Source organism: Lepisosteus oculatus, chromosome 5 (assembly GCF_040954835.1).
Source record: "Lepisosteus oculatus isolate fLepOcu1 chromosome 5, fLepOcu1.hap2, whole genome shotgun sequence".
In the NCBI taxonomy this organism is placed as follows: domain Eukaryota; kingdom Metazoa; phylum Chordata; class Actinopteri; order Semionotiformes; family Lepisosteidae; genus Lepisosteus; species Lepisosteus oculatus.
Window position 1 is genome coordinate 54,050,093 of NC_090700.1, and position 24,972 is coordinate 54,075,064.

Sequence of the window (24,972 nt, forward strand, 5' to 3'; positions counted from 1 at the left end):
AGGGCATGAGAAAAGATTATCATACAGACAGCCAAAGGGCTATTCATATTCATTAACTATGAATGCAGTGAAGAAAGCTAAATTACTTACCAAGAAAGCTATTAGGCTCCTTTGTGAGCTTTCCCATTGAAAACAGCTTTTAATATACTGGATCGTATGCAGGACCGCCCTGGTGATTTTTCTAACACGGTACACATTTCTTGCTAAAATCTGACAGGAAATAAGGAAAGAGAAATACAACAGTTTAGACAGTAAGGTCAAGGATAGGTGTTCTGCCTGTATATAATTTAATATTTTTGACAGGATGCTAGGTTTATTATAAGTTTTATAGAGTTCTTTAAAAAGGATCCCACTAATGAGCTACTTTTCTCAGTTTTCAGCTGCAGCGAGCTTCTTCAGGCGAGCAAAAAATAAATAAATAAGCAAAATAGAATTAAATGAATCTAAAAAAATACAAATCAAATTCCTGTCTTTACAGGAGATAAGATGACACACACATTGATGTTTACAACAATAAAGTTTTAAAGGAACTACATCCTAGGTGCTGAATGTGCTTTTTTCACATTAAAATACATGAGACATCATCATGGCTTGGAATCTGCTTCCCACTGAACTAACTGCACACAACTGACTGTAAAACTCACTGCACGCCTCTCAACACTCGGGCTGAAAGAGAAGACATGGCAATGACTGGGATGAAGTACACATCGTGTCATTTGGTTTTTATAGCTTTTTTGTCACTAGTAAACAAATCCTTGCTGGAGTTCATTTTTATAAAAATCCTCATTTAAAATGGGAAATTATTTTAATAGACTCCACTTTCTGGTTCTATCCTTCATTTGACCACTGAGCCCCACTGAGCGTTATGAAAGGTCAGAAGCAAGAGGTGGTCTGTCCATCTAGCTCGTTTGAGCCAAAGATCTCATCCTGCAGTTTCTTCAGGCCAGAGGTTTTCAGCTTCAACAACATGGCTCGGTTGTCTGTTCCACATGCTCACAACTTTATGTATAAAGAGGTGCCTCCTATTCTCAGATTTAAATATAATTGTGCACATCTTCTACTTGTGACCTCTGGTGCATGTTTCAGTACTGAGTGTACTGTCTATTTTCTGTCAACATCTTTGAGTTTTCTGAACACTCAGAACAATTCCAAACATAGTCCTTCCTGTTATTTACCCTGTTAGTGTAGGGTGATGTAGCCCTGACAGGCAGTGTAGCACCAGCTGGAACAATGATGCACCAATAACTGTCAACACTGCAAACTCACAAGAACCCAGAAAGTCACAGGGCTGGCAGCTGAGTACCAAGCTGAGGATACCCTGGCCACCTCAAGACCGCTCCAGTCTGGCAGCCCCTGGTCAGCTGTGCTTTACCACTTGAGACATCCACATCACATCTAGCTAATGGCATGAACCAGCAGGACCTAGACTGTCTTTAAAAATCCTGTTCAAAGTTTAATGCCCTTACCATCAGCACTGCTTCTCCAAATCTTGAACAGAAAGTTTAAAAAAACAAAACAAACCTTTTTGGAAAACTTAGGATTGTCCTCCATGAATTTCATTTCCTTCGGTTTGAAGGTCCTGATGCTTGCTCTCACCTGGAAGACATCAAAGCCAGAAACATTATTCAAGTGCTACAATCCCGAGAAGAAAACATTATTTAATTTCCACACATGCTCTGAGTTTGCACCGAATGCACTGAATATTCTTAGATCTGTAATTAAAACACACACTAGAAAACGTCAAAGCAGTACAAGTTACTTTTTTAGTCACATTCCCTGAAGAACATTGATTATCACTTTGTGTTCAATGTTTCACGCACTGAACAACTGCTGGTTTAGCAAGTGAAAAAATGTCTAGACTTTGCTTTGGTGAACTGCCTTAATGAAAGAAAACATATTTATTAACAGGGAGCAAGCAGAAAGGGATTATCTAGGTACGGGCATAAAGGGGTCACATTTAAAATTCAACAATGATATTGTTAGCAGACTTTTCTCTGTCTAAAACATTTAAGTTAAGGCACAAAACCTAAACGCACAGATCTTTCAGTTAATGGGTTTGTTTTGGGTTTTGTGCACTTTTAAAAAAAGTAATCACAAAAGTTTGAAGTTTAATATAGTGTGCTGAGAAGCAGTAGTCAATCTTCTTTTAACTCTAAGTCGACTTTTTCAATTTAATACTCTTTACTCAAAAGCATGACTGAGTAGCAGCCCATTGAAATGGATTAGATTAGACCTGCACTCTGCCATGCCTAATCATTGCTAAAGGCAGACGCCAACAGTATACCAGTCACAGCAGATGTATCGGGAAAACAAGAATTTTCATTTATTGAGTTGTGTCCACAAAAATAAAATTCAAATGACACGACATAAGTTCAAAACACTAACATATTTGCCAATATGGTTACGGACATTTTCTTGTAATGTGAAACTCAAATCAGCTTTTGATTCCAAATGCAACCCGACAGTTGGATAACAACATTGTAGTACAAGTGAAAACCCATGATTTCATGACGTACATACATGGAGATGGACAATGTGGCATTTCTAAAAAAATGTCATCTGCACATTCTCTTTTTCTCTCACAATTGTAATAATTGTATGCACAGCTTATGAAGGCCATTGATAAAATCAGTATCAATAAAGCTCCTGTTTTAACTAGTGCATGAGATAATTTGTTAACAGAACTCTGATTTCACTTGGCCTGTGCATCACACTGCAGAAGCAATAGGCTATTCTACAGCAGCTGTGCACTGCTGCACCTATTTCAACATTCTGACTGGTCGATCTTGCTGCCATCTGTTCCACAATCCAGGCTAAGTTGTCATTACACCTCTGCTCTGCTTCTTTGGGCCTGCTACAGATGGCCATTACAGAGTAGAAGTTTATCTCTTCTGCTAACCACAGTCTTTTAAAACACACTATTCATTCCCAGAGAGTGTATTAAATTTAAAAAAAAACAAATAGAAATAATAGACAACAAGTGTTTCCAGGCAAAAAACCAGTGCAATAAAGGTGCCAATTTATTAGACATTAAAAATGGATGTATGAGCAGCACCCTCTTATGAATATGAGTAATACCTGATTTTTACTTACAGGGTTAAAAATAACCTCCATTTCCAAAACCACATTCCCTTTTGTTGGCCCCCCTAAGTCCTTATTTTTCAACATGTAGGAAATCTGCTGGTTGTTTTGTACCTAAAAAAAGGAAAACAAATGGTCAAAATAAATACAGGTCCTATAGTGCACTTGAAACAAAATTACCCCTGTACAGGCAGCATCAAACTTTGCTCAGTACAGTAGCCATCCCATTTTGTAAATTACTATTAACAGATTATTATGATATCAATTCTGATGGTGTTCTACCAGCTGTACAATGTAGGTAAAATTTCTAAAAAAAAAAAGTAACTGGAATTAAGCAATTATATAATACAAAAATCATAATGCAATGGTTATCAGGTCTAATTCAACTACCACTGTAGACAATAGTGTTTTAGGAATGGTGACACATGGCCGAACCTGCCTCCTACAGACACATTGTGATAAGATGTTTGCTGCGCATTAGTACATTGAGTCAGGCTGAAGCAGTTTAAATTAAAAACTGAATCATAATTATGGGATAGGGACTGAAGAATAAAAAAACAAAGTATACAGATTACCAAAAAATACCTACAGACAGTAAGGAAATGGCCACTTTTCCTAGGAAATCAGGAGGTTTGTCTCCATCTTCATCAAATATGGTCACTTCTAGTACATCATGGATGTCTTTGATCGGACTGCAAAAATAACACAAGGATTCCGTCACATTGTATAAGCACCAGTTCTTTATAGAGTTAATCTTGTAGGACTAAGGTCTAATAACAACAAAGCCTAACAACTTTTTTCTGCACAAACAACTGCCCAATCTCATGTGATGGCCTGAAAATTTCATTTCCAGGAACTGTATCTCCATTCTATCTTGCAAACTGCTTAATGTATTCTAAGATTATACTGAAAATGGAGAAGGAACAATCTTATCAGATTCGGTCACTTACAAAGTAAAAACAGTGTTCCACTCTGGGTTGAGGTTCTTGTATATTGTGTGAGTTTGAAGCCGGTCATTCCCCAACTCTAACATACAGAAAGGATCACTTTTTCCTGCAAAGACAAAAAAAAATATTGAAATATTTCACAGTCCTGAAGTTAAGACAATTCAAAAGGACAGTACAACGCATTAAAAACAGAATAATCATATACAGTACATGGGACAGACACTGCAGCACAGAAGTTTTCAAACCATAAGAAAAATGTAGAAATACAACACATTGAGCACAACTCAAAGGAAGCAAGATATAATATGTGAAAAGCTGACTACCCCTCCCAAAACAAATGCCCCAGTACTCCTGCACAACCATGAATCAGGCCCTGCATGACACACAACACAAATGAGATGCAGAGGTCTTCCTGCTTCTGTCCCTTTTGTCAAATCCGTACTCTCTCAGAATAAACAGCAAATACTGGCAGGGTTCTGTCAAAGACTTTTTTTAAGACAACTTATAATTCTACAGGCTCCTTATTTTTAAAATATTGTCTCTATTCTCTGCTGCTCAAATACTGAATAGTTTGCTTTTTATCACTGGATTGTCATCTATCTTGATTTTTCTAACACAAATGTGTTTTTAATGGGAAAAGTGTGGGACATACATCAGGATATTGTAACTTGCAGCTGCCCGAGTTTGGGAACAATATTACACCTCAAGAAACAGAATGTCACTCTTCTTTTGAAATAAGAATTTCAGAGATACAGTACCTATTAAGTCAGCTGCTAAGAGATCCGTGGCCTTTATCACCTTCACTTGAAGGAAGCCGACATCTTTTAAATTCTTTAAGGAGTTCTTCAAGCACTGGAGAAACAAAGCATGAAACAAATGCTAGTAAAGATCTCTTAAAAAGATTTGTAACACACAAGAAATGAACCATGCAATTGACATAAATGAGATGCAGAAGAAAATGCTGAGTAAAATTAAAAAACCTTTCTGGTAATTTGCTGTGCCACCTAAGATCATACAACTCTCTAAAAATGAATAAAACAAACAAAGGATCTTAAGACTTTCTAAGTCTTAAAAATAGTCATAAACATATGTAATCTAAGAAGACATTAATAAGTGTTGAAAAGTGTTGAAAAGCACTGATTTTATTGTTTCTTTGAAATGAATCAGAGATGTATTTAATGATGTACAGTAGTAACAACAATTATCCAAAGCAGCTCCGAGAGACAAGGGGGGATTATAAACTAGAACCCAATCCCTTCCATCAGCACCTCATCCAGAGGACAGGGAATCGGCTGTCAACTGCAGTGACTGGGGTGACCTGTTGAGCCAGTGGCTGCATAAGAGGCTGAACTGGGAGCCCCCCCAATAACCAATCATGTTCCTGAACTACTGGAACACCTAACCTGCTGGAAAGCCTTTTCCACCAGATTTTACTATCAATCTGAAAAGGAGAAGCTGCGTCTGCAGCTGGAGGAAAAAACGTGGGGAATAATAATAATAATAATAATAATTGCTTACACTTATACTGTATAGCGTTTTTCTGGACACTCCACTCAAAGTGCTTTACAGGTAATGGGGACTCCCCTCCACCACCACAAGGTGCAGCCCCACCTGAATGATGTGGCAACGGCCATAGTGCACCAGTACACTCACCACACACCAGCTCTCAGTGGGAAGGAGAGCAGAGTGATGAAGCCAGTTCATAGATGGGGATTATTAGGAGGCCATGATTGGTAAGGGCAAATGGGAAATTTGGCCAGGATGCCGGGGTTGCACCCCTATTCTTTTCAAGAAACTCCCTGGCCTTTTTAATGACCACAGAGAGTCAGGACCTCAGTTTTACGTCTCACCCGAAGGACGGCGCCTTATTACACTACACTGTCACTACACTGGGGCATTAGGACCCATACAGACCACAGGGTGAGCGCCCCCTGCTGGCCCCACTAACACCTCTTCCAGCAGCAACCTTAGCTTTCCCAGGAGGTTTCCCATCCAGGCAGGGGACAGGCTCACTCCTGTGAGTGGCAGCGCTGCGACGTACAGAGCACCTGAGACAGATGCTCATGCCCCCTCCGTCGTGCCCCCTCAGTACTCACGTATCTCTCCAGTATCTGCGTCCTCTCTGCAGGCTCCTCCAGAGGAGGGTCGCACAGGTCGCTGATGGAGACGCCGGTGCACGGAGCCAGGCTGACCAGAAATACCACCTTCCCTCGGCTCTCCCCTGGATTGTTCCTGTCCCGAAGCACCCTGGTGTGGGGCCTGGTCTCGTTCACCGGCTCCATGGACAGGTCTAGATCGCATCTAGCCAGAAGAAACGAAGGGAGCAGGAAGAGCTAGGACTGCGCTCCAGGGCTCCCCTGTTCACATACACTGTGTCATGGCTTCCAATTCTTAAACATCTGCAGAGGTGAGAAATTAGCATTTGCCCCTGTGCCATCTGCTAGATTTAAGAACTCCCCTACACTCTATATAATATATAGAATTACAATGAACAGCAGTCCAGAATTTAAGCAGACCCACATAAAACGAATGCAACTATGACAGTGTTTTAAAGGGTTATTCCCACCTGTGACTGTGCTCTATAAACCGGTAATAGCAATAGTAAAGTTGTTTAGAGAGCTCTAAGGGTGCAGGGATTCATTAAACCAAGTTGAGGACAGAATGAACGGTTTACTAAAAAGTCTCAGCAACTATAAGGCTCAGCTGGAGCAAAGAGAGCACAGACATCGCACTATTGTTTAGAGATACGAAGAGAACAGATGTATCCAGAAATAAAAGAATTCATAAGACAGTTGACACTGACCAGTTAATGTATTTGTTTAACTGAACAAGCCTCTTCCAACATTACCTTGGACTTATCCAGGGTCACGTTCCACACTGACAAATTTAATAACGAAGCTGTGGCACTCACGTCCCAATGATCTCTTCCCATTTCCGGCCCTCCTTGGCCCAAGCCTCGATCTCCAGCATCACAGTTCCGTCCTGGAACTGGTTGAAATCAAACTTCTCTCTCCACTGAGGTTTCGCCCTCCTGCACACGTTCTGAGAGCACAAAGGCGAAAGGCAATCCGCTGAGACCACCAGTCAAGACGGAGAAACACGAGCACAGAATCGCAGTGTTTTAATGTTTTTAGAAAACATCTTAACAGCCGAATTCATTTTTCAAACAGCTAAGGGGAACATTTTAGCACGCCTCTTATTCTTTATCCAAGATGTAAAAATTGACTAGCTTCAATTGCAATTAGCCTTAATAATGAAGCAAATTTCTTCCATTCTCAGACTTCCATCACACAGGACTGAAGTGGTTTAATTTGATGAAAAGAAGGATTTCATGAAGAAACCCCAGTGGGACTGGTAAGATGGTCACATGCTCTCTTTGTTTCTTCCTCTATCCTGCTGGAAATCCATGATTAAGGCATTAGTCCTGTGATGGACAGATGAATCCCCATGTTCCCAAATACCGCCTTGACACTCACTCCAGCATGCTTATGTTCCACAACACAGTCAATTCTGCCTCTGAAGCCACAAACGGACTAATTATTTGCTTCTGTCTTCCCATTCAGCAATTGGGTAACCTGCTGTAAAATTTGAATTTTACCAACCGAATAGCGCAGTCTGCTGGTTCTTGTATGAGCCGAAAGGATTAATAATAAAGGGCAAAGGAAAGAATTTGTTCCATGAAGGTCCCAGTGAGCTCAGACACATTGAGGCATGAGGCCTGAGGCCTTCACAGCAAGCTAAGGGGATGACATTTATCAAAAGCTGTGCAATGTTTAACTGTGCAAAGGTTTGAGCCAGAGAACAGTACCTTGCTCTTGTATTTCTGGTCTCCCAGCCTGAAGCGGATGAAGACCTCCCCAGTGCCATCGTCCAGCATGTCCTGGCCCTCCACCAGCGTGATGCTGACCACTCCACTCCACAACTGGCTCTTCCGCAGCGTCTCGGCCAGGCCCGGGCTGCTCTGCACGATGTTCGACTGTGAAGCAAGCCAGCGAGCAGAGAGGGGTTTCACCAAGGAACACAGCCACAGGTGCCAGAGCACAGCCCTGCTCCCTAGGCCACATCACAGGCTCACTGGGAAAAGGCACTGGCAGCCCATGTGCATTAAGCCAGATGTTTAGAGAGGGACGAAATACACAGGTACGAGAAAGCACAAAAGACTTAACTCGTTCGTCACCGTTCATCTTAAAATCAAGACCAATCAGATGAGCAGAGGCGTTGCTCAATTTGAGTCTGTCACACTGTTCCATCTGGGAAGCACCTGACTGGGCAGGACAATAATGACCCCCCTCAAAACACACTTCGTAGAAATACAGAGCTGGATTTCTATTTTTCAGCTAGTTTCATGCAAGATGAGTTTGCAATATAAACAAATCTCGATGGCAGGCCTGGCTCTCTCCAGTCCATGAGGGACGTAGGGTAGTTTTAACTCAACCCGTGCTCTCAAATACTTAATTGAAAACTGGAAAACAAAGTTTAGGTCAAAAACATCACCATCTTGCTATTTAAACAGTGTCTGTAAAACCAACAGACTCTGGCCCTTGAGGATTCACTGAGGGACAAGGACTGAATAAACTTTGTTGTTTTCAGACACTGCAACTCGCACACTAGAGGAACATTGGAACTGTAATTGCACAGAATCCCCTGCCCAATATCGACCTAAATGCAGAACCTCACAAATTTCTCTCTAGAATGAACAAAGAATTTTGAAATGTTCTTCTGAACTTTATGTTTGCCAGTTGCTGTGGAGCTCCCCTATTCTTAACCAGACCCGTTTCCAGGCCTCTTCAACTACACACAGAGGGAGGAAGGCAGCAGAGCACACAGTGAAAGGGGTCTGCTCAGAGCGTTTTAAAGAAAGATGAAGAAAAATGATTAAGAAAATACTTAAAGCAAAAAGATAAGAAAATGAGCACAACAGTACTGGTGGTTTGACTGTACACAGTATGCAGTATACATGGTCCACAGTATATATCTGCAATATAGTTCAGGTGGGTAGCTGCATCCGCATGCGTAGGCTGCAAAGGAACAAGTAATAGGTTTATTCCATGCTAAAAAGAGAAGAAAGAAAACACAACGTTTCGCCCGTGCAGCCTTCTAAGGCTTCACGGCCGAAACGTTGTGTTTTCTTTCTTCTCTTTTCAGCATGGAATAAACCTATTATTTATCTGCAATATATTTGTTTTCCTGTGTGGCTGCCCGATTCAGGTGGAGGACTCCTAGCAGGACAGTCACCCTGCGAGACTGACATCTCATAATGACAGTGATACCAGCCACAAACGAAGAGGCTGTGCACATCTCGGTGCAATTAAGACAGGGAGCCGTGATCGGCCTCCTTCGCCACGCTGCTACCTCTCCACCAAGCAAGCGCTCACGCTTCCTCTCTTTTGCCATCTCCCTTTTCCAGACACTGGGGGGAACCATCCAGTGAGAGGTAAAGGATCCCCACAAACACTACCGTTACCTCTCGATAAACATCCACCTTAAAACAAAAAAGAAAGGCAGGGGAAAAAAATCCAAAGCTAAGCCAGACCATGTCATCGGAAAGCATTTGTCTTGGATAGCCTTCTATCCCGCTGGCCAATAAAACAATTCCATTTATTAGCAAAAGGCCTGTAAAGAGTGTCTATTCTTGGTTCTAAAAGAGGACCGGGATTGCTTCCATATGGCGGAACAGCATGGGACGAGCAGGATGAGCTCAAACGAGGGCCAGCTTGGCTGGCACTTCAGCCCCATCCACCCACAGCTGTGATATTACATCCCAACATCTGGATTATAGCTCACGGTGCCTGGGAACAATCAACTTCTCATATCTCGGCCGGCCAGCAAGCAGAGCCCCCCCACCCCCCCAGCCCCTAGATCCATTTCGAAAAGCGCGCTTGCAGGAGGACAAGAGCGCTGCAGATGTAAACGATGTTCAAAAGGTGTAAAATTCTGAGACGCAAAGAGCCAGTATTCTTGCGATCCCTTCTTGTCAAAGAGGAATTCAAACACGAGATCGATGGTTTTGTGTAAAATAACGGATAATAAACTACTTCCAACGTCTTTAGAAGATTCTTTTTATTTCTCCAGCAGTGCAGGAACAGGCAGCTCTGCCTTCCTCTGGCTGGCTGGCTGTCTATCTATCTATCCATCTAGGAGCAGATAAATGAAAAGAGCGCTTTGTCTTTTTCTTTTCAATTAAAATAAAATTGAAATTCATCTACCAGTCTATCTAGAGATTAAAGGGAAGCAGATGTATAGGCGGGCTGCTGTGCTATATAATAAACCCTCAGCTAAGATAATGAAAGGCAGCTTCAGTCCAGAAAACATTTTAACTGCCTCCTATTTCAACCTAAATGAATTAAATTTATTGCTTACTGCTTTAAAAATGAGATTAAGCCGTATCTGCTGTAAACTCAAGGAAGGCTTTGCTCATTTTTTGTGCTTAATTAAAATGCAAATAAGATCATATATTACAGTGATCTAAACATGTCATATTGTTTAAATGGTGCATAATTATTTAGGAAGCTGCAGTGAAGACTCTTTCAAACCCTCAGTCTGGGGTTCAGTGAACTATAACTAAATTTGCAAACAAAAAATATCAGACCAATCTAAGGCACTTTGATTTTTTATCACCATTTTTACACAGCTATTAAAATAAACTAAAGATTAAAAACATAACTTTTTACAGTGGTTTTCCATTATTTACATTTTTAAATGCATTTTATTGGTGCACAAAGTTTTACATCAATTTTCTATTTTGTATATTCATTGAGCACCATTGAACTACTGCCCCCTTGTGCTGAGAACCATTATTACAAATGGAAGTACAGTACTTGCATCAAGCTGACTTTCTTCTGAATGGAATAAATCGTTGAAGTGAGTTTAGATTTTGCTATAACATTGTAATGTTTCCAAACATTATGTTACACTTTCAGTCATATTCACTTAAAATCAATCATTGTAAATGTGATATACAGTATAATGTGAACCTTATTTTCTCAAAGCCAGCTATAATACTTTTTTAAAATACTGAGAAGATCTATCAGAAACTCCTCCTTGTTTCCGGTGTGTATAAATTCCCTTCTCCATATCCATAAGCAGAGTTAGGAGCAAGAGGAGCAAGAGGAGCCATCCCACACTTCCAGCCCATCTGCAATTTTGTAGCTAATCCCTCCCAGTATCTCATTCATTCACTGAAAGAAGCCAGAGTATCGGCTTCAACAAGATGGCTGGGCAGCCTGTTCTACACTCCCATGCACCCGGGAGGGAAAGAGAGCCCCCCGTTCTCAGTTTCAAACGCTCTCCCATGTGCAGTAGTTCCCTGACCTCCAGTGTGCGCGTCACCGTCGGCTGTTCAGAAACCTGCTGGGCTGACTTTGTCAATGCCTTGGGGGTATAGGAATACTTCTCTCTGGTTCCATTGCAATCTTCTCTGTTCAAGACTATAAAGGTGCAGCTCTTCCAGCCTGTCAGTGTAGGACACTTGCTTAAGTCCCCAAATGTCTATGGTTCCTCACTGGACTAGTTCCAGGGCAGAATATCTTTTTCTTTAACAGGGTGACCAAAATGTACTTGATATTCTACAAGAGGCCTTACGAGCCCAGGAATACAATTTTAACACAACATGAATTGATTTAAATGCTTTTAACTAGTGTATGTATCCTAAAATGTGTATTTTCTTTTAAATGCTTCTTCACACTATCTACATGACATTTTAAGGTAAACACCCAAGTGTTTTTCGTAAGTCTATAACTCAGATTTATAGTTTCTGTTTTTGCATTGGCCCAGTTCTGATTCACTGACCATTACGTACCCTCATGCTGCCTCGCTTTCTTCTGGGAGGCCACCTCTGCACCATGACGAGGAGGGCGCAGAGAGAGAGAGAGAGAAGAAAAAGACAGCATAAATATATAGCTATTCTGTTTTTATCACACTGAATCAATCATTTTTCTTCTGACAGTCTTCCAGTTTAGAATCTGCATCTGGTCATCTCTCCTTCAGAGTAAACACACTCAGCTGTGTGGCTGTAATGCTTGACATGCTCTTACCAAATTCTTCTTACTCTCCCCATCTCTGAGCGCCAGACACACATCCAACACGATAACTCCCATGTCATCCTCCAGGCTGTTGGGATCACTCAGGGGAAGAACCTTCTCATAATGTCTGAAAGGAAGTAAGCAAGGAAATTGCCTTGTGAGGTTGTTTCTCTGGGATTCTAATATTAAAGGGCGAAGAACTGGGAGTCTAGAAGTCTGATTTTCAGCCAGCGTTTTAACAATGTCGACAGTGGTAAGATAAAAATGCAAAATGTTCTACAGGATATAAATACGCTTCAGCTACAACCTAAACTAAATCATTTCTGCTATAAAAGGAAAACTTTGAAATCTTGACAATTTTCCAAAGTGCAATAAGCTGGCCAGAACCCCAACAGAATATGTGCTGTGAAGTGTTTTTACCTGTGAAAGATACACTAGAGATTTTGGGCACACCGCATATTCCTGCTGAGCTGCTACAAAACGCCTGCCCAGAAGTGAACAAACTCTGCTCAAGACTTAAATCTACCAGAACAAACCTGTCAAGTTCAAGTTCGCTCAGCAACACACTGGCGGAGCCCATGAAGTCGTCCATGGTCAGGTCCCGGTCATAGACCTAGAGAGCGCACAAGAATAATCGCAGGTCCAAGCGCCTTTTCAGAACAGATTACAGAAAATGCGTCTTCGTCGTCCAAATAATTCTCTGCTGCAATTCCCGAACTGGGATTGCCAGCACTGGAACTGGGGAGCAGTGAGCTTGCTTCTTTTTTGCATCCAAGACTATAATTTATTAGCAATGGCATTACGGCTCTAACTGATTAACGAGGCCACTTGAAGACAATTAAATGAGCATGGGATGCGTCTTCTCCCGACTATCGGCTCTTGGCTTTTGCCCCTAGGACCCTAGCTGGGGTGCCTGCAGTAATGTCAACAAGACACATGCCACTCCTGTGATCGATGCCAACTTTCCTGTAACTTTCAGTAAGTTCCACAAAGAAGGAGCTGCTCTGTCAGGAGGCCGTGTCAGAGGAGTGAGTCCACAGGTCTCCTTACCACATTAAAATGACCACACCTTACTCAGGGTAAACTACACATTTCTGCTCCTGTAAAAAGCTTGTATGGCTTTGTTTCCACTTCCCAGTTCGAGGGCCAAACCGAGACACCCTCCCAACATCTAAAGCCCCAGCGCTTACCTTGATATAGAGTTTCTGCTCCAAGCACCGCAGAGGCAAAGAAAAGGATTCATTCCACACTGGATTGAGGTTTTTGTACATAACTTTACTCTTGTAAAAAGTCTTGCCTTCCATTTTAAACTTGACGTAGGGGTCACTGGTACCTACAGAATATAAAACAGGAAGAACGAAACATCAGGAAACAAGCTTCAGTAGAGGAACAACAGCGAAGTTCCAATGGCATATAAGACACGTGCGCTCTTGAAACACTAATTGAGTTTTAATGATCATTATACCGTATTGAAATAAACAACTGAGTAATTGAGCATTATCCTCTGAAGAGGCATGCTCTTCTCTGTAATGGGCCACATCTATACCCTAGTAAACAACAGCAGCACTACAGCATGAAGCAAACACAAAGAATAAAACAGATCTTTTCTAACCAGCTGAAAGTCTGAAACAAGACATTTAACTCTACAGCGCCCACCTGCTGGTTAAAACAAGGACTGCTCTCTATGCAGAATAGAAGAGCACTACTGGAAGGTAAGATTCTGCTGCCATCTTTGCTGCGGAGTGCGGGAGTACCTCACTCAGTGGAAAAAAGAAACAGTAGTGGGTTAATTATTTGGAAAGAGCAGAACAGTTGCCAGTCACAGACAAGCAGAAAACCAAGGCAGGGAAACCATGAGCAACTGGTGTTAATCTCTAAAGCCTGTTAAGAGGACCTGCTTTCACTGGGGGTCTAGTTTTTGTGTCCTCTATGGCATGCAGATCGGCACAAAAGAGGGAATAAGCACTGCTTCATTCATGCAGGCAGATAAAAGGGTGGTGGAAAAAATAAATAAAAAAAATGCAGGGAGGCCAAAATCAGATCACAAAAGCTCTGTGGGGACCAGCTGTCAGGGCTGTCAGCACCCCCATCCCACATAATCATCTCAGAGAAGTGGACAGTGCCCTCCCCAGCTCCGCCCTAGCAGGGTGTGACAAGGAAACCTCCGAGCTCCTTGACAGGAAGAGAATGTCTGAGCCGCTCTGCGGGTGAAGGAGAGCCTGGCGTGACCAAGAACGTTAACGCTTTGAATTAACTGGAAAAGGCAGAGTGAAAGATGGGGGGTCAGGAAAGGGCCCTTTCGGAACGCAGAACGGTGGAGAGTGTCAGGGTTTGGCACAGCATTAATTGTTGGACATATAATTGAGATGCAGGAAGCATGAGGGGATAGCAGAAGCATTCTGTCAAGAAAAGTAACATCTTAACTACTGGGGGAGCTGGGCATCGGGAGGAGGCCTATTTAAGGAAGATAAAGCAGCACTGTACACATGCCAGTCAACAGAAACACGCCTGCATCTTAGATTTCAAAGACGGGAGTCTTTAAACTAGTTTCCAGGCACAAAGGGAAGTTATCAAGATAAATTGGATTGCTTTATTTTTTTAAGCAAACCCCTAAACCATTTGGCAATGAAGGATGAGGACTCGTTCCTTCATTTCATTTTGAATTCAAAGCCTATGCCTTAATAAACAAAACACAGGACTGCAAAATTTTGCCAGATTCAGAATTTGGCTCGTTTTTTGAATAATTTTAAACACCCTGAAAATAAAAACTTCAGGAAAAAGTCTGATGTAAAAAGTGACTTTATGATGTATCTAGCTGACATCCTTTATGTACAGTGTACAGTACATTGTAAGCAAAGATTCATAGGAAGCTCACACAGTATTCAACAAATACACACGGTAAAGAATGAAAAATATACAGCTTTATTGTCTCTGTAAAAAAAAAACGGAAAAGACGGCCCTTAGTTGTCATTCAATTTCTAGCTTAGCTTGACTTCAGCCCCTCAAATTCAGGTTTTCAGGAGTAACGATCCAGATAACGGTTCCACACCATGTTATTTGTGTTATTGCTAAACATCTAACTGACCTCAATGTTGTTTTGAAATTCCTGTGATCTTGGGACACACACAGAAAATACTTTTAATTTTTGTTACAGAACAGGATATGCAATTAGAGTAAAATGGATCTTCTTCAATCTACACAAACGCAAAACAGTTCAGCCACTTGCTCGAGTAACACTGAAGCACAGACTTACTAATGTCCGATTCTTGTTTTACATGCAGGCCAAAAAACACAAACCAGAAAAAAAGATGTATTAAATGATGCATTACTTGTCTCCCTCTGCAGCAATTAACAGGTATAGATTAAGATAACATTCTGGGCCAGCTCTCTTTCGAAATCCACATGCAATTGCATTTCAATTAAATAATAAAGGATTATTTTAGAAAAGACTTAGATGTCACACTCTTTGGCAGATTTTTACTCCAACTAAATAGGTTTATTTTGCGATTTCACACAGGGATCGAATGGAAAAAAAACCCCATAATTGTCACATTGAACGGGTTTTTTTTACGCCTGTTCCCGAACAACTTTAAAGGCCTGTAAAGAGAGTGTGATAAAATATGTAAACATAATGCACGTGCAGACCAGAGGAAATGGACTGTGTTTGGAGCTGCAGCCATTACGTCATCATCTCAAGTCAAGGTCAGGTGGTTGCAGCACAGACCAAATTCATGGGGTCTACTAGACAAAACTACTAGAGAAGTCACGAACAGACATTTATTAAACACTTAAGGTTTTGATGCCTCCATCATGACTGGAGTTACAGTTTAAATATGAAGTTCCTAGATTGACACTCTAATCTGAGAAGATATCGGAAGGGGCACTCCATAAATGCCATATGTTAGTACAATGTTCATATTGTAGCACGCAATCTGACCACTAGAGGCCAGTAAATGTCAACCCAACTGACACCTATTTGAAAACCTTTTAAAAATATACTTTAATAAAGGAAAAGGAGCAGGCTATATATCTTAACTTAGATGTCAGATTCTCTTTCAGAAATGTTGGAGTCAGGTATGAATGACAACATTACCAGGTTAGGGTCACTACATTATGAAGTATTAAAATCTAAAGGCTTATTCAGTTTAGTTTATTCTCAATATTTGTTCAATATTCTCAATATTAACAGACAGTTGTGCTCAGCCTATTAAAAACACCAAAGAGCCAGCCTTTCATTAAATACACAAAACGTTCATGCTTACCTTCAGCTCATAATCTGGTTATGTGGATACAAAGTGTCTCTACATCACTCATCTAATTATTACTAATTTATTTGGCTGGTGCTATTTATCCAAAGAGACTGTGTTTTTACTGACACAATTACCTCATTCAGGGGTACAACAGGTGTCAGGTGTCACACCAGGGATTTGAACTCCACAAGCAAAAGTCATCTATACTAAGACTCTTAAGAGCCAAGTAATTCTGAATAATTTGTACATAATACAGCAAATATATTGATGACCTATTGGGTTACACAAAAACCATCAAACTGCACATCTCAGCAGCAGCATGTGACAAGAGCTTTTTTGTGTAAAGACCAGCTTTAAGAAGCTGCACACGGTTATTTGGAGTTAGTGGTTAACACATCTGCGAACAGTTAAAGAAAGACGCATCACACAGCCACTACTGAAAACAGTACTGAAAAAAAAAATCAATGTGATGTGTGTATTGGACAGGCTAAACAGCATATTTCCAGTCTTCAACAGAGTACAGCATGAGGTGAGCTGATCCCAGCACTCAAAAACCTCAACAGCGTCAACCCAGTGGTGTTAGTTTAAGTGGAGACAGTGGAGAAAAGGAGGTACTTTTGTACCAAAAAAGGGTTGCAGAGGTATGGAACAAGCTAGTCAAATTTGTTGGCGTGGCCGATTTCCTGGTTTAAAGAAATGGCTTGATGATGATCAATCAATTAGCTAACTCTCAGACAGGCTCGAGGGGCTAAATGGTCTATTCTCATTTCAAACCTTTCTTACATTCAAGCCTATACTGATAAAGCTCTTCTCAATTCATCACTGAACTTTCCAGCTTGGCAATCGCCAACAGATGGCAGCATTGGTCCTTTAGAACAGTGGTTCCCAACCTTTTTTGTGTTATGTACCACCACAGCCCTTTCAATATGGCTCATGTACCCCCTCATCCACACCAAACCAGTATGATCATTTAAACCGATATTTAACTGGATATTATTCAACATTAGTAATAATATTATTGAACTGGATATCATTATAATGATTCACTTTCAACCAAAAGACCAATTATTGATACTGTGGATGAAAAACAGAGTCAGACTCACAAAGCAGATTCATCTCCCTTTAATGAGACACCTGAGCTTGCTTGTCTTTCAAACGTTTTGACAGTTCTGGGGTCAGTGTGGCCATGGTTGTAATCAGGCTGTTCTCCACACTGAGTCTGTTCCTCTGCTTGGTTTTGATTTAGGTCAAAGCTGAGAAAGGCACTTCACACGAGCAGGTAGATCCAAAGGGTAAAAGTTCATCAAGTGCATATTTCCCTAACTCAGGGTATTCTTTTTCCGCAGCACACCAGAACTGTGTCAGGGTCTTGTCTGCATGTTTCATCTTCAGCCCACAGTCTGCGGACACATCCATCAGATGTTCCTGCAGTCTGGTAAGAAGGCTGCTGCTACTCTGTCACACTGAAAGGGTTCCAGACCCTGTCCAGTTTAGCAAACCTCAATGTCACTGAAGTATGAGTTCAACTCTCTGTTGAGTTTGGAAAACATGTGCTTTCACAATTTTCACTACAGCAGCTCTGTCTGTGTCAGTGGTAAGATGGGCATCAAGCAATGAGAAACAGCTCTCATCTCTATCCTCTCATTTCCTATCCCACAGTTTGACCTTCCTTATGAATCCATTCACCTTGTCATACAGTTCAGGATGTGTGTGTCTTTACCTTGTAGCGTTAAGTTGAGTTCATTCAGTTTGGTGAACACAACAGATATGCCAGAAGGGCAACCCACTCTGGGTGCTCAGACAGTGAAGCAAGGGGGTGCAGGTGCTCCTTCAGAAAAGCACATACCTCAGTGCGAAGTTCAAACCGTCTCACTAGGGTTTTGCCATGGGATAGCCCCCGGACATCAGTATGAAGCAGTAGCTGCTCATGCTATGATCCAATGTCTTGACAAACACTTTGAAACAATCTGTGACTCACAGGCCTGGACTGGATGAAGTTTATCAATTTAATTGCATCGTTCAAAACACAGTTTGACTCGGGGCTCATTTTCTTATTGGCCTGTGCCTCCCGGTGAATAATGCAGTGCGTCCACTCAACATGGTGTTTACCTTCTTGACTCCCCGTCATCGCCGCATGACTGCACGATCTCCTTGAAAAAACTATCACTTGAAATGGTAGTCTTCCCTGTAAGCTTCTTGCAAAATAAAACCCGCTCATTTATGTCAAACTCTTCTTTGTATCGCACAAAGGCAATCAGCTGTGCCTCCCCACTAATATCTGTGGATTCGTCCAACTGCAGCGTGAACCGACCTGCTCGTTTCAGTTTGATTGTATCAGCTGCTTTCTTATCAACCAGCGTTTCTGCCAAAATTGCGGCTGCAGGGAGAATGAGTCCTCCCTAACTGGCATGAGGCTTCCCTAACTTAGCCACAAGTAGCGACACAGCAAAAGAAGCCTCCAGCGCCTTGGCTTTCTTCAGTTTGCTTTGACTTGACTTGAATTCAGACCATTTGCGTTGGAAAAATGCGCCAGTCTTACCAACGCAGGAGGGGTTTCTGGTGCTCAGGAGCCGCTGTAGATGGGCTGGCTTCATGGCCCTGATCGTTGGCCCTTCACCGCAGAAAAAACACAGTGGCTACGGTGGTCCACGGCCATACATAAAAGCCATACAAAACACACTGATCTTGGACCTGGCAATGTTTGGGCTTCGTCTCCTTTTTCTTTTTTTCCGGTAGGTTCACCTCAGTTTGAATTCGTACCGTTACTGCCACTTGCAGTGGCAGCAGCCGGACGTTTCAGCCACTTATCCATTAGCTCTCTACTTTCGCTCGCTAGTTTTCGCGTGCCGTGCAATCACGCAGGGATGATTATTGTGATAAATAGGCTACGCCAGACATCAACATCTCACCGATTTAATCTATTTCTACTTTTATTTGTTCCTAATCACAATTATGCTGATCGAGAGTGAAACAGTATTTGACATATTGTTTTAAATGTCAAGTAGCAATTTCTATTTTGTAAATTCAATTTAATCCACAATCTTCTCAGGTACCCCCTGGTAACTGCTCACGTACCTCTGGGGTATGAGAACCCCCAGTTGGGGATCACTGCTTTAGAAGACAAGCAGAGTAGATCACTGCTCTCTCGGTTTTACACTTCCGCTTAACTGACAACAAAGGGTTTTAAGGGTTTACAAAGTGGAACCAGGAAATTAAAAATTATTAAAAGAAAAGTCTAAACTATTTGTTGTAGATTTCTTTCAGAATGGCAGGAGACAACAGCCGAAGACTTAAGCTTTGACTTTTAGTACATCCAAAAGAAGGCTGATACAGACTAAAACTTCAGCTATAATGAATACTGTCTCAGCAGAGCTCTGTGCCTCACTGCCTGAATGTGAGAGACCGGTCTCTCACTTCACCTCAGCCAGCATCTGGTTGCAGCTCCCGATCCTGCTTGTCCTACTCGTGTGCTCTAGACTCAAGGACTAGGAGTGGAACTTTTTTGAATAAAAAAACCTCACAAAAACTAGGGAGTCAGACTCAATTTCTGCAGGGCTTAAGAGTCTTCTAGCTTTCTTCTCAGAAAAACCCTCATTTATTAATAATACTTAATAATATCTAATATATATAGGACTTTAGGATTTTATAGCTTTTTACATATAGGTTGGGACTCATGACTTGGGTCATTAAAGATGCTTCAGCACTATTCATAAGAGATGGGGTGCTAACCCCAGTGTCCAAGCTCAGTTCTACACTGGGCTTGAACAGCCTGGTTTCCCTCATGTCACCCATGGGATTAAACTGGTGAAGCAGTTTCTCAGTGCTCCCCCGATCTGCTGTGTCATGGTGAAGCTGCTGTCCATCACCCAGGTGTGACCCCTGTAATAAAGGGTGGAGCACTTGAACAAAACGTTTGGTACTGTTTCTATGCTGGAGAATTAACTTATATACAATAACCAGATGCACGAAATGTTTAGCAATGTTGGCAAAACAGACAAACCAGCATTCTGAAACTCTCAAGGTCCAGCAACTGGGAAAGGACAAGCAGAAACAAGGTCGCAATTTGTCCAGGAAACTGCTGAGCGGTAACAGGGTCAGCATAGCATAATTCAATCACCCAGGGTCAAACACAAAACGTTAAGCATAAATCTGTCTTATAATGGCCATGATGGTTGTTTCCTATTTGAGGAAAAACTACTTAGTTCACTCCAATTGTCTATTCATACAAAGCTTTGTATTCACAGGCATAAAATTAAATCTTTTCTGCACAAAAAACCTCTATTTACAGCTCTAATGTGCCTCCACCAGTTAAACAAACTTTGATTTTCCTTTATTTTCATTTAAAATGTAGGCATGTGAGTGATCCTTCAATGGTTGTTGACTAATCAAACATTATTCTGCTCTGCCAGCCTACAGGAAGCAGGCTATTGGCCTACACTAAATTAGTATTGACTTTTGTTTTGTTAATAAATAACTCCAATTTCAGAAAACTGTCAACAAAACTAATAAGCTATTAGTTCGAAATGAACAGAGGGGGGGGGGGGGACAATCAGCTTGTCAATCACTTTGGGAAGGTCAATTTAAACCTGTTTGCACAAGGTGTTTCCCCATTGCATACTGAAAAAAATCCAGTTTAATAAACTGAGTACATACCACACATGCACAAACACAAGGCTTTTCTTTGAGATCAAAGACATCATAGAGTGTTCATCACAGCAACAGCCCTAATGTACAATATGTTAGTACGTCCAATACGACTGTATAGGACGTTACACGGGACTTCCTAAACAGACAGAGGAGTTTCTTCTGACGATCAGTAAACCACTGATCTCATCAGGGCTGTATTTTCATGGAATTAATATGCCAAGTCATTTAGGGATGGTTGTGGCTTTTACAATAACAAAAAAAGGCACTGTTGGTTAATAAGAAACATGTAAAGAAAAGAAACAGCGTTTCAGCTGTGGAGCTTTCTTCAGGTATGAGAGAGACAAAATCGCAAGACTTGGTTAACAAGCACTCCCAGTTGTGGGCCCAGCACCCACACGAATAACGACTTAATCAGGCCAGAAGAGAGACAAAGGTATTTTAAAGCTACAAAATAATGGAGTCATTAGATAACTTATTTTAAAATAGCTGTTTTTTGATAACCACATTATATCCCACACTAAATAAGATTTCTTCCTGTTATTTCTTTATAGCAATCCACCACCTTGCTGTTTTTTTTATTTCTTTCCAGACATGGGTGTGTTCTCGGCGGAGAAACAAGTATTCATGTCAAAATTAATACTCCAGGTAAGTTGGAGCATTAGTAATTCACGCCAGCCTCTGGATTTGTTTCTCGGGAGTGGTCAGGCATTGACAGCTTATTTCTGCATTGTATTAAAACCACACAACCCAACAACAGCAAACCCCAAAAAGGCATCAAGCAGCTCAGGCCGACAAGCAAGGGGTGGAGTTCCACTCTTCAAGGAGTATACTCATGGTTTGACCTATTTATGCACAAAAGGAAAACATAAAATGTACACAAAAGCACACAAAGCTTTGTAGCTTTTTTCCTGTTTTTCTTTTCTTTTTGGAACTCAATTTGACACTGTTGTTCTAAAACAAATAAGTAGGCTCTTGGTACTTTTGGCTAGTTTTCACTTGTTCTGTAAACATGAATAACAGCCAAGATAACATCTCCCTGTCCCAGATCAGTGTCCGATATTAAAACAGATAAGTGGATTAAGGAGCTATAAAGACTACCAAAGACCACTCATTTTGTATTCACAGTATAAATGAGGGTTAGAAATTGCTGTAATGTGCTTTTCTCAATCAAGGAGAATTAGATGGAACTATACACAGATACTGCTGATACTGCAGAATATGCAAGAGTTTAATTTTTTGTTATTTGTTATTTTCCTACATCCTAACTATGGAGTCACTCATCTGTTTAATGACTTAGGCTCAACTCTACAGCTCTCCTCCCAGCACAAACCACACGCCTCCTGCAACACCTGCACTGCCAGGCCATCCGCAAGCACACAGCCCGAAGCCAAGCGGCAGAGGCAAGTGTCTGCAGGTTCACAGGTGCGCCGTGCACCAAAAGGTTTGCTGCTCGGAGAATCAAGGAAACCCCAGACAGCCTCACTCTGCTGCAGGATTCCCAGCCACAGCTGCCTTACTGGCATTCCAGCTGTCTGGGTGGACTGCAGGACTCGAGTGGTCTTACCAGTTGAGCCACTCAGAAGACCTACATTTCAAAATTGAAGGAATGCACATACCTACTATACAGGTGCTGCCACTCTATGTTTAATACAAGCAGGGAAACCTGCTCTTGCCCTGAGGCCACTGCTGAACATAATGACGCAAACCTCATGTTTCATAGGGTGCAATTCATTTTCATTGTGACATTGACAGCATTCCTCGGATGTACTTTACCTTTGAATTTGTACTTTGACATTCCTCTGATTTTTCAAAGTCATCTGTGAATTTTCCAGCCTAAAGCACAAATTAATTAGAACTCACTAACTTGCCAGATCTTTGCTGAACTGTTTAATGTATTTTCTGTCGTCTGAATTCTATTTTTTTGTCTTAATACTGTGTAGAATAATTTCTGCATTACATTACTATAGCTTTAAACAGTACTATACTGATGATTCAGAAATAGCCTTAATTATATCTAGAAGCATCTATAAACTGCCATCAATTAATTCCATTAATTCCATGAACATGTGTACAGTACATGCAAACAGTTTAGATACAGGCCATCACCAATTACTTCCAACAGCTCAGTGTGATTTTTGCATGGCTTGTCAGCTTTAATCTCAGCCATATCACCCTGCAACTCACAACTGGCAACCCACTGAAGCTCAGCAGGTGTGAGCCTGGTTAGTACCTGGATGGCAGATCTCCTGGGAAAGCTAAGGATGCTGCTGGAAGAGGCGTTAGTGGGGCCAGCAGGGGGCGCTCACCCTGCGGCTCATGTGGGTCCTAATGCCCCAGTGTGGTGACATGGACACTATACTGTAAACAGGTGCCGTCCTTCGTATGAGACGTAAAACCGAGGTCCTGACTCTCTGGACAGGGCGTTTCTCAAAAAGAGTAAGGGCGTAACCTGGCCAAATTCCCCATCGGCCTTTATCAATCATGGCCTCCTAACAATTCCCCTCTATGAATTGGCTTCATAACTCTGCTCTCCTCCCCACTGATAGCTGATGTGTGGTGAGTGTACTGGTGCACTATGGCTGCTGTCGCATCATCCAGGTGGGGCTGCACACTGGTGGGGGTGGAGGGGATCCCCGTTACCTGTAAAGCGCTTTGAGTGGAGTGTCCAGAAAAGCGCTATATAAGTGTAAGCAATGATTATTATTATTAATCTCATTTTGCATCAAGTGATTACAAAAAGGACCAATGCAGCTTGATAGCAAAAAATTAAGAACTCTCTGCATATAGTGCCAAAAGCAACAATAAATGGTCTTCAATTTGTTGATAAGTTGCTGCCTACAACAGGTTTCATAACCAGCCTGTTTTACAAAACTAGAAAACCCACAAAGTTTCTGTTTGCTTCGTCAGAAGGAAACATGAGGCTCCAAAGTATATGAATGGAGTCCATTTTCAACCCAGTCATACAACCATGGATAGAAAAGAAAACTGAGTCATATAGTGCCGTGATATTAACATAACAGAACTGTGCATAGTAACTTTGTATATTTAACATGCGTAATCATCAGAGTTTTTACATAATAATTGTTTGCTGGGTATCAGATTACAATCTAAACACAGACTTTACCTTACCTGGCACATCTGTGAAACCTAAGATGGTGTATAGTGTTACATTAAGATCTAAAACACTTAAGAGAAAAATTTTACAATAAAGCAAGATTCTGAAAAAGTAATGGAGTTTCACACTATAACTCACTCAAGATCAATGACAGGAAATACAAAATAGAGTAAGTGACTCATTTTCAGTGTCATCTTGCCTAAAATGAGCTCATGGAGCTAATCCCAATCCTTCTCTTGCCCATTGGATTTTCCTGCCCTGACTTTTGGAAGATGAAGGTCTTTCCTTACCAGAGCGATCCCTGATCACCAGATTTCTTCCTTCTTTCAGATTGATGCTCAGGAGATACCCCTTCTGAGGCTGTGCAGACGTAGCCTCGCCGCCTTCTTCAACCATCTGTGACCACAGAAGAAAAGTTCAGAAATTCTGTTTGCTCCTTTCTGTCCCTTTGGCCAGTGCCCACTTTGTGATTAAAAGCTTGAAAAAAGATTGGCCATGGCTAGAATTCTAAAAGCACATCGCCAGCAGCTGTATCAGCCTGCAACTCCCAGCTCACAGCCCACTGGAGCTCAGCAGGTGTGACCCTGGACAGTACCTGGATGGAAGACCTCCTGAGAAAGCTAAGGTTGCTGCTGGAAGCGGTGTTAATGGGGCCAGTAGGGGGCACTCACCCTGTGGTCTGTCTGGGTCCTAATGCCCCAGTATAGTGACGGAGACACTATACTGTAAAAAGTCGTCGTCCTTCAGATGAGACGTAAAAATGAAGTCCTGATTTTCTGTGGTCATTACAAATCCCAGGGTGTTTCTCAAAAAGAGTAGGGGTGTAAAACTGGTGTCATGGCCAAATTTCCCATTAGCCTTTACCAATCATGGTAAATCCTAATTATCCCCATCTCTGAACTGGCTTCATT

The 24,972-nt window shown here is 41.6% G+C and overlaps 1 protein-coding gene across 4 annotated transcripts in view; it reads right to left on the reverse strand.

Annotated features, from left to right (window-relative positions):
• The window catches only part of mctp2a (multiple C2 domains, transmembrane 2a), an 82,573-nt gene that overhangs the window by 29,680 nt on the left and 27,921 nt on the right, over window positions 1-24,972 (reverse strand). For all 4 annotated transcript variants that reach the window (XM_015343745.2, XM_015343744.2, XM_015343746.2 and 1 more), the window contains 14 exons: window positions 24,352-24,457; window positions 13,240-13,382; window positions 12,586-12,662; window positions 12,062-12,176; window positions 11,827-11,862; window positions 7,837-8,004; window positions 6,940-7,070; window positions 6,125-6,329; window positions 4,787-4,880; window positions 4,032-4,134; window positions 3,671-3,773; window positions 3,094-3,195; window positions 1,522-1,596; window positions 91-210 (listed from right to left, as the gene is read on the reverse strand). In XM_015343745.2, the coding sequence (XP_015199231.2) occupies window positions 91-210; window positions 1,522-1,596; window positions 3,094-3,195; window positions 3,671-3,773; window positions 4,032-4,134; window positions 4,787-4,880; window positions 6,125-6,329; window positions 6,940-7,070; window positions 7,837-8,004; window positions 11,827-11,862; window positions 12,062-12,176; window positions 12,586-12,662; window positions 13,240-13,382; window positions 24,352-24,457 (1,578 nt within the window). The remainder of the gene's footprint in view (window positions 1-90; window positions 211-1,521; window positions 1,597-3,093; window positions 3,196-3,670; window positions 3,774-4,031; window positions 4,135-4,786; window positions 4,881-6,124; window positions 6,330-6,939; window positions 7,071-7,836; window positions 8,005-11,826; window positions 11,863-12,061; window positions 12,177-12,585; window positions 12,663-13,239; window positions 13,383-24,351; window positions 24,458-24,972) is intronic.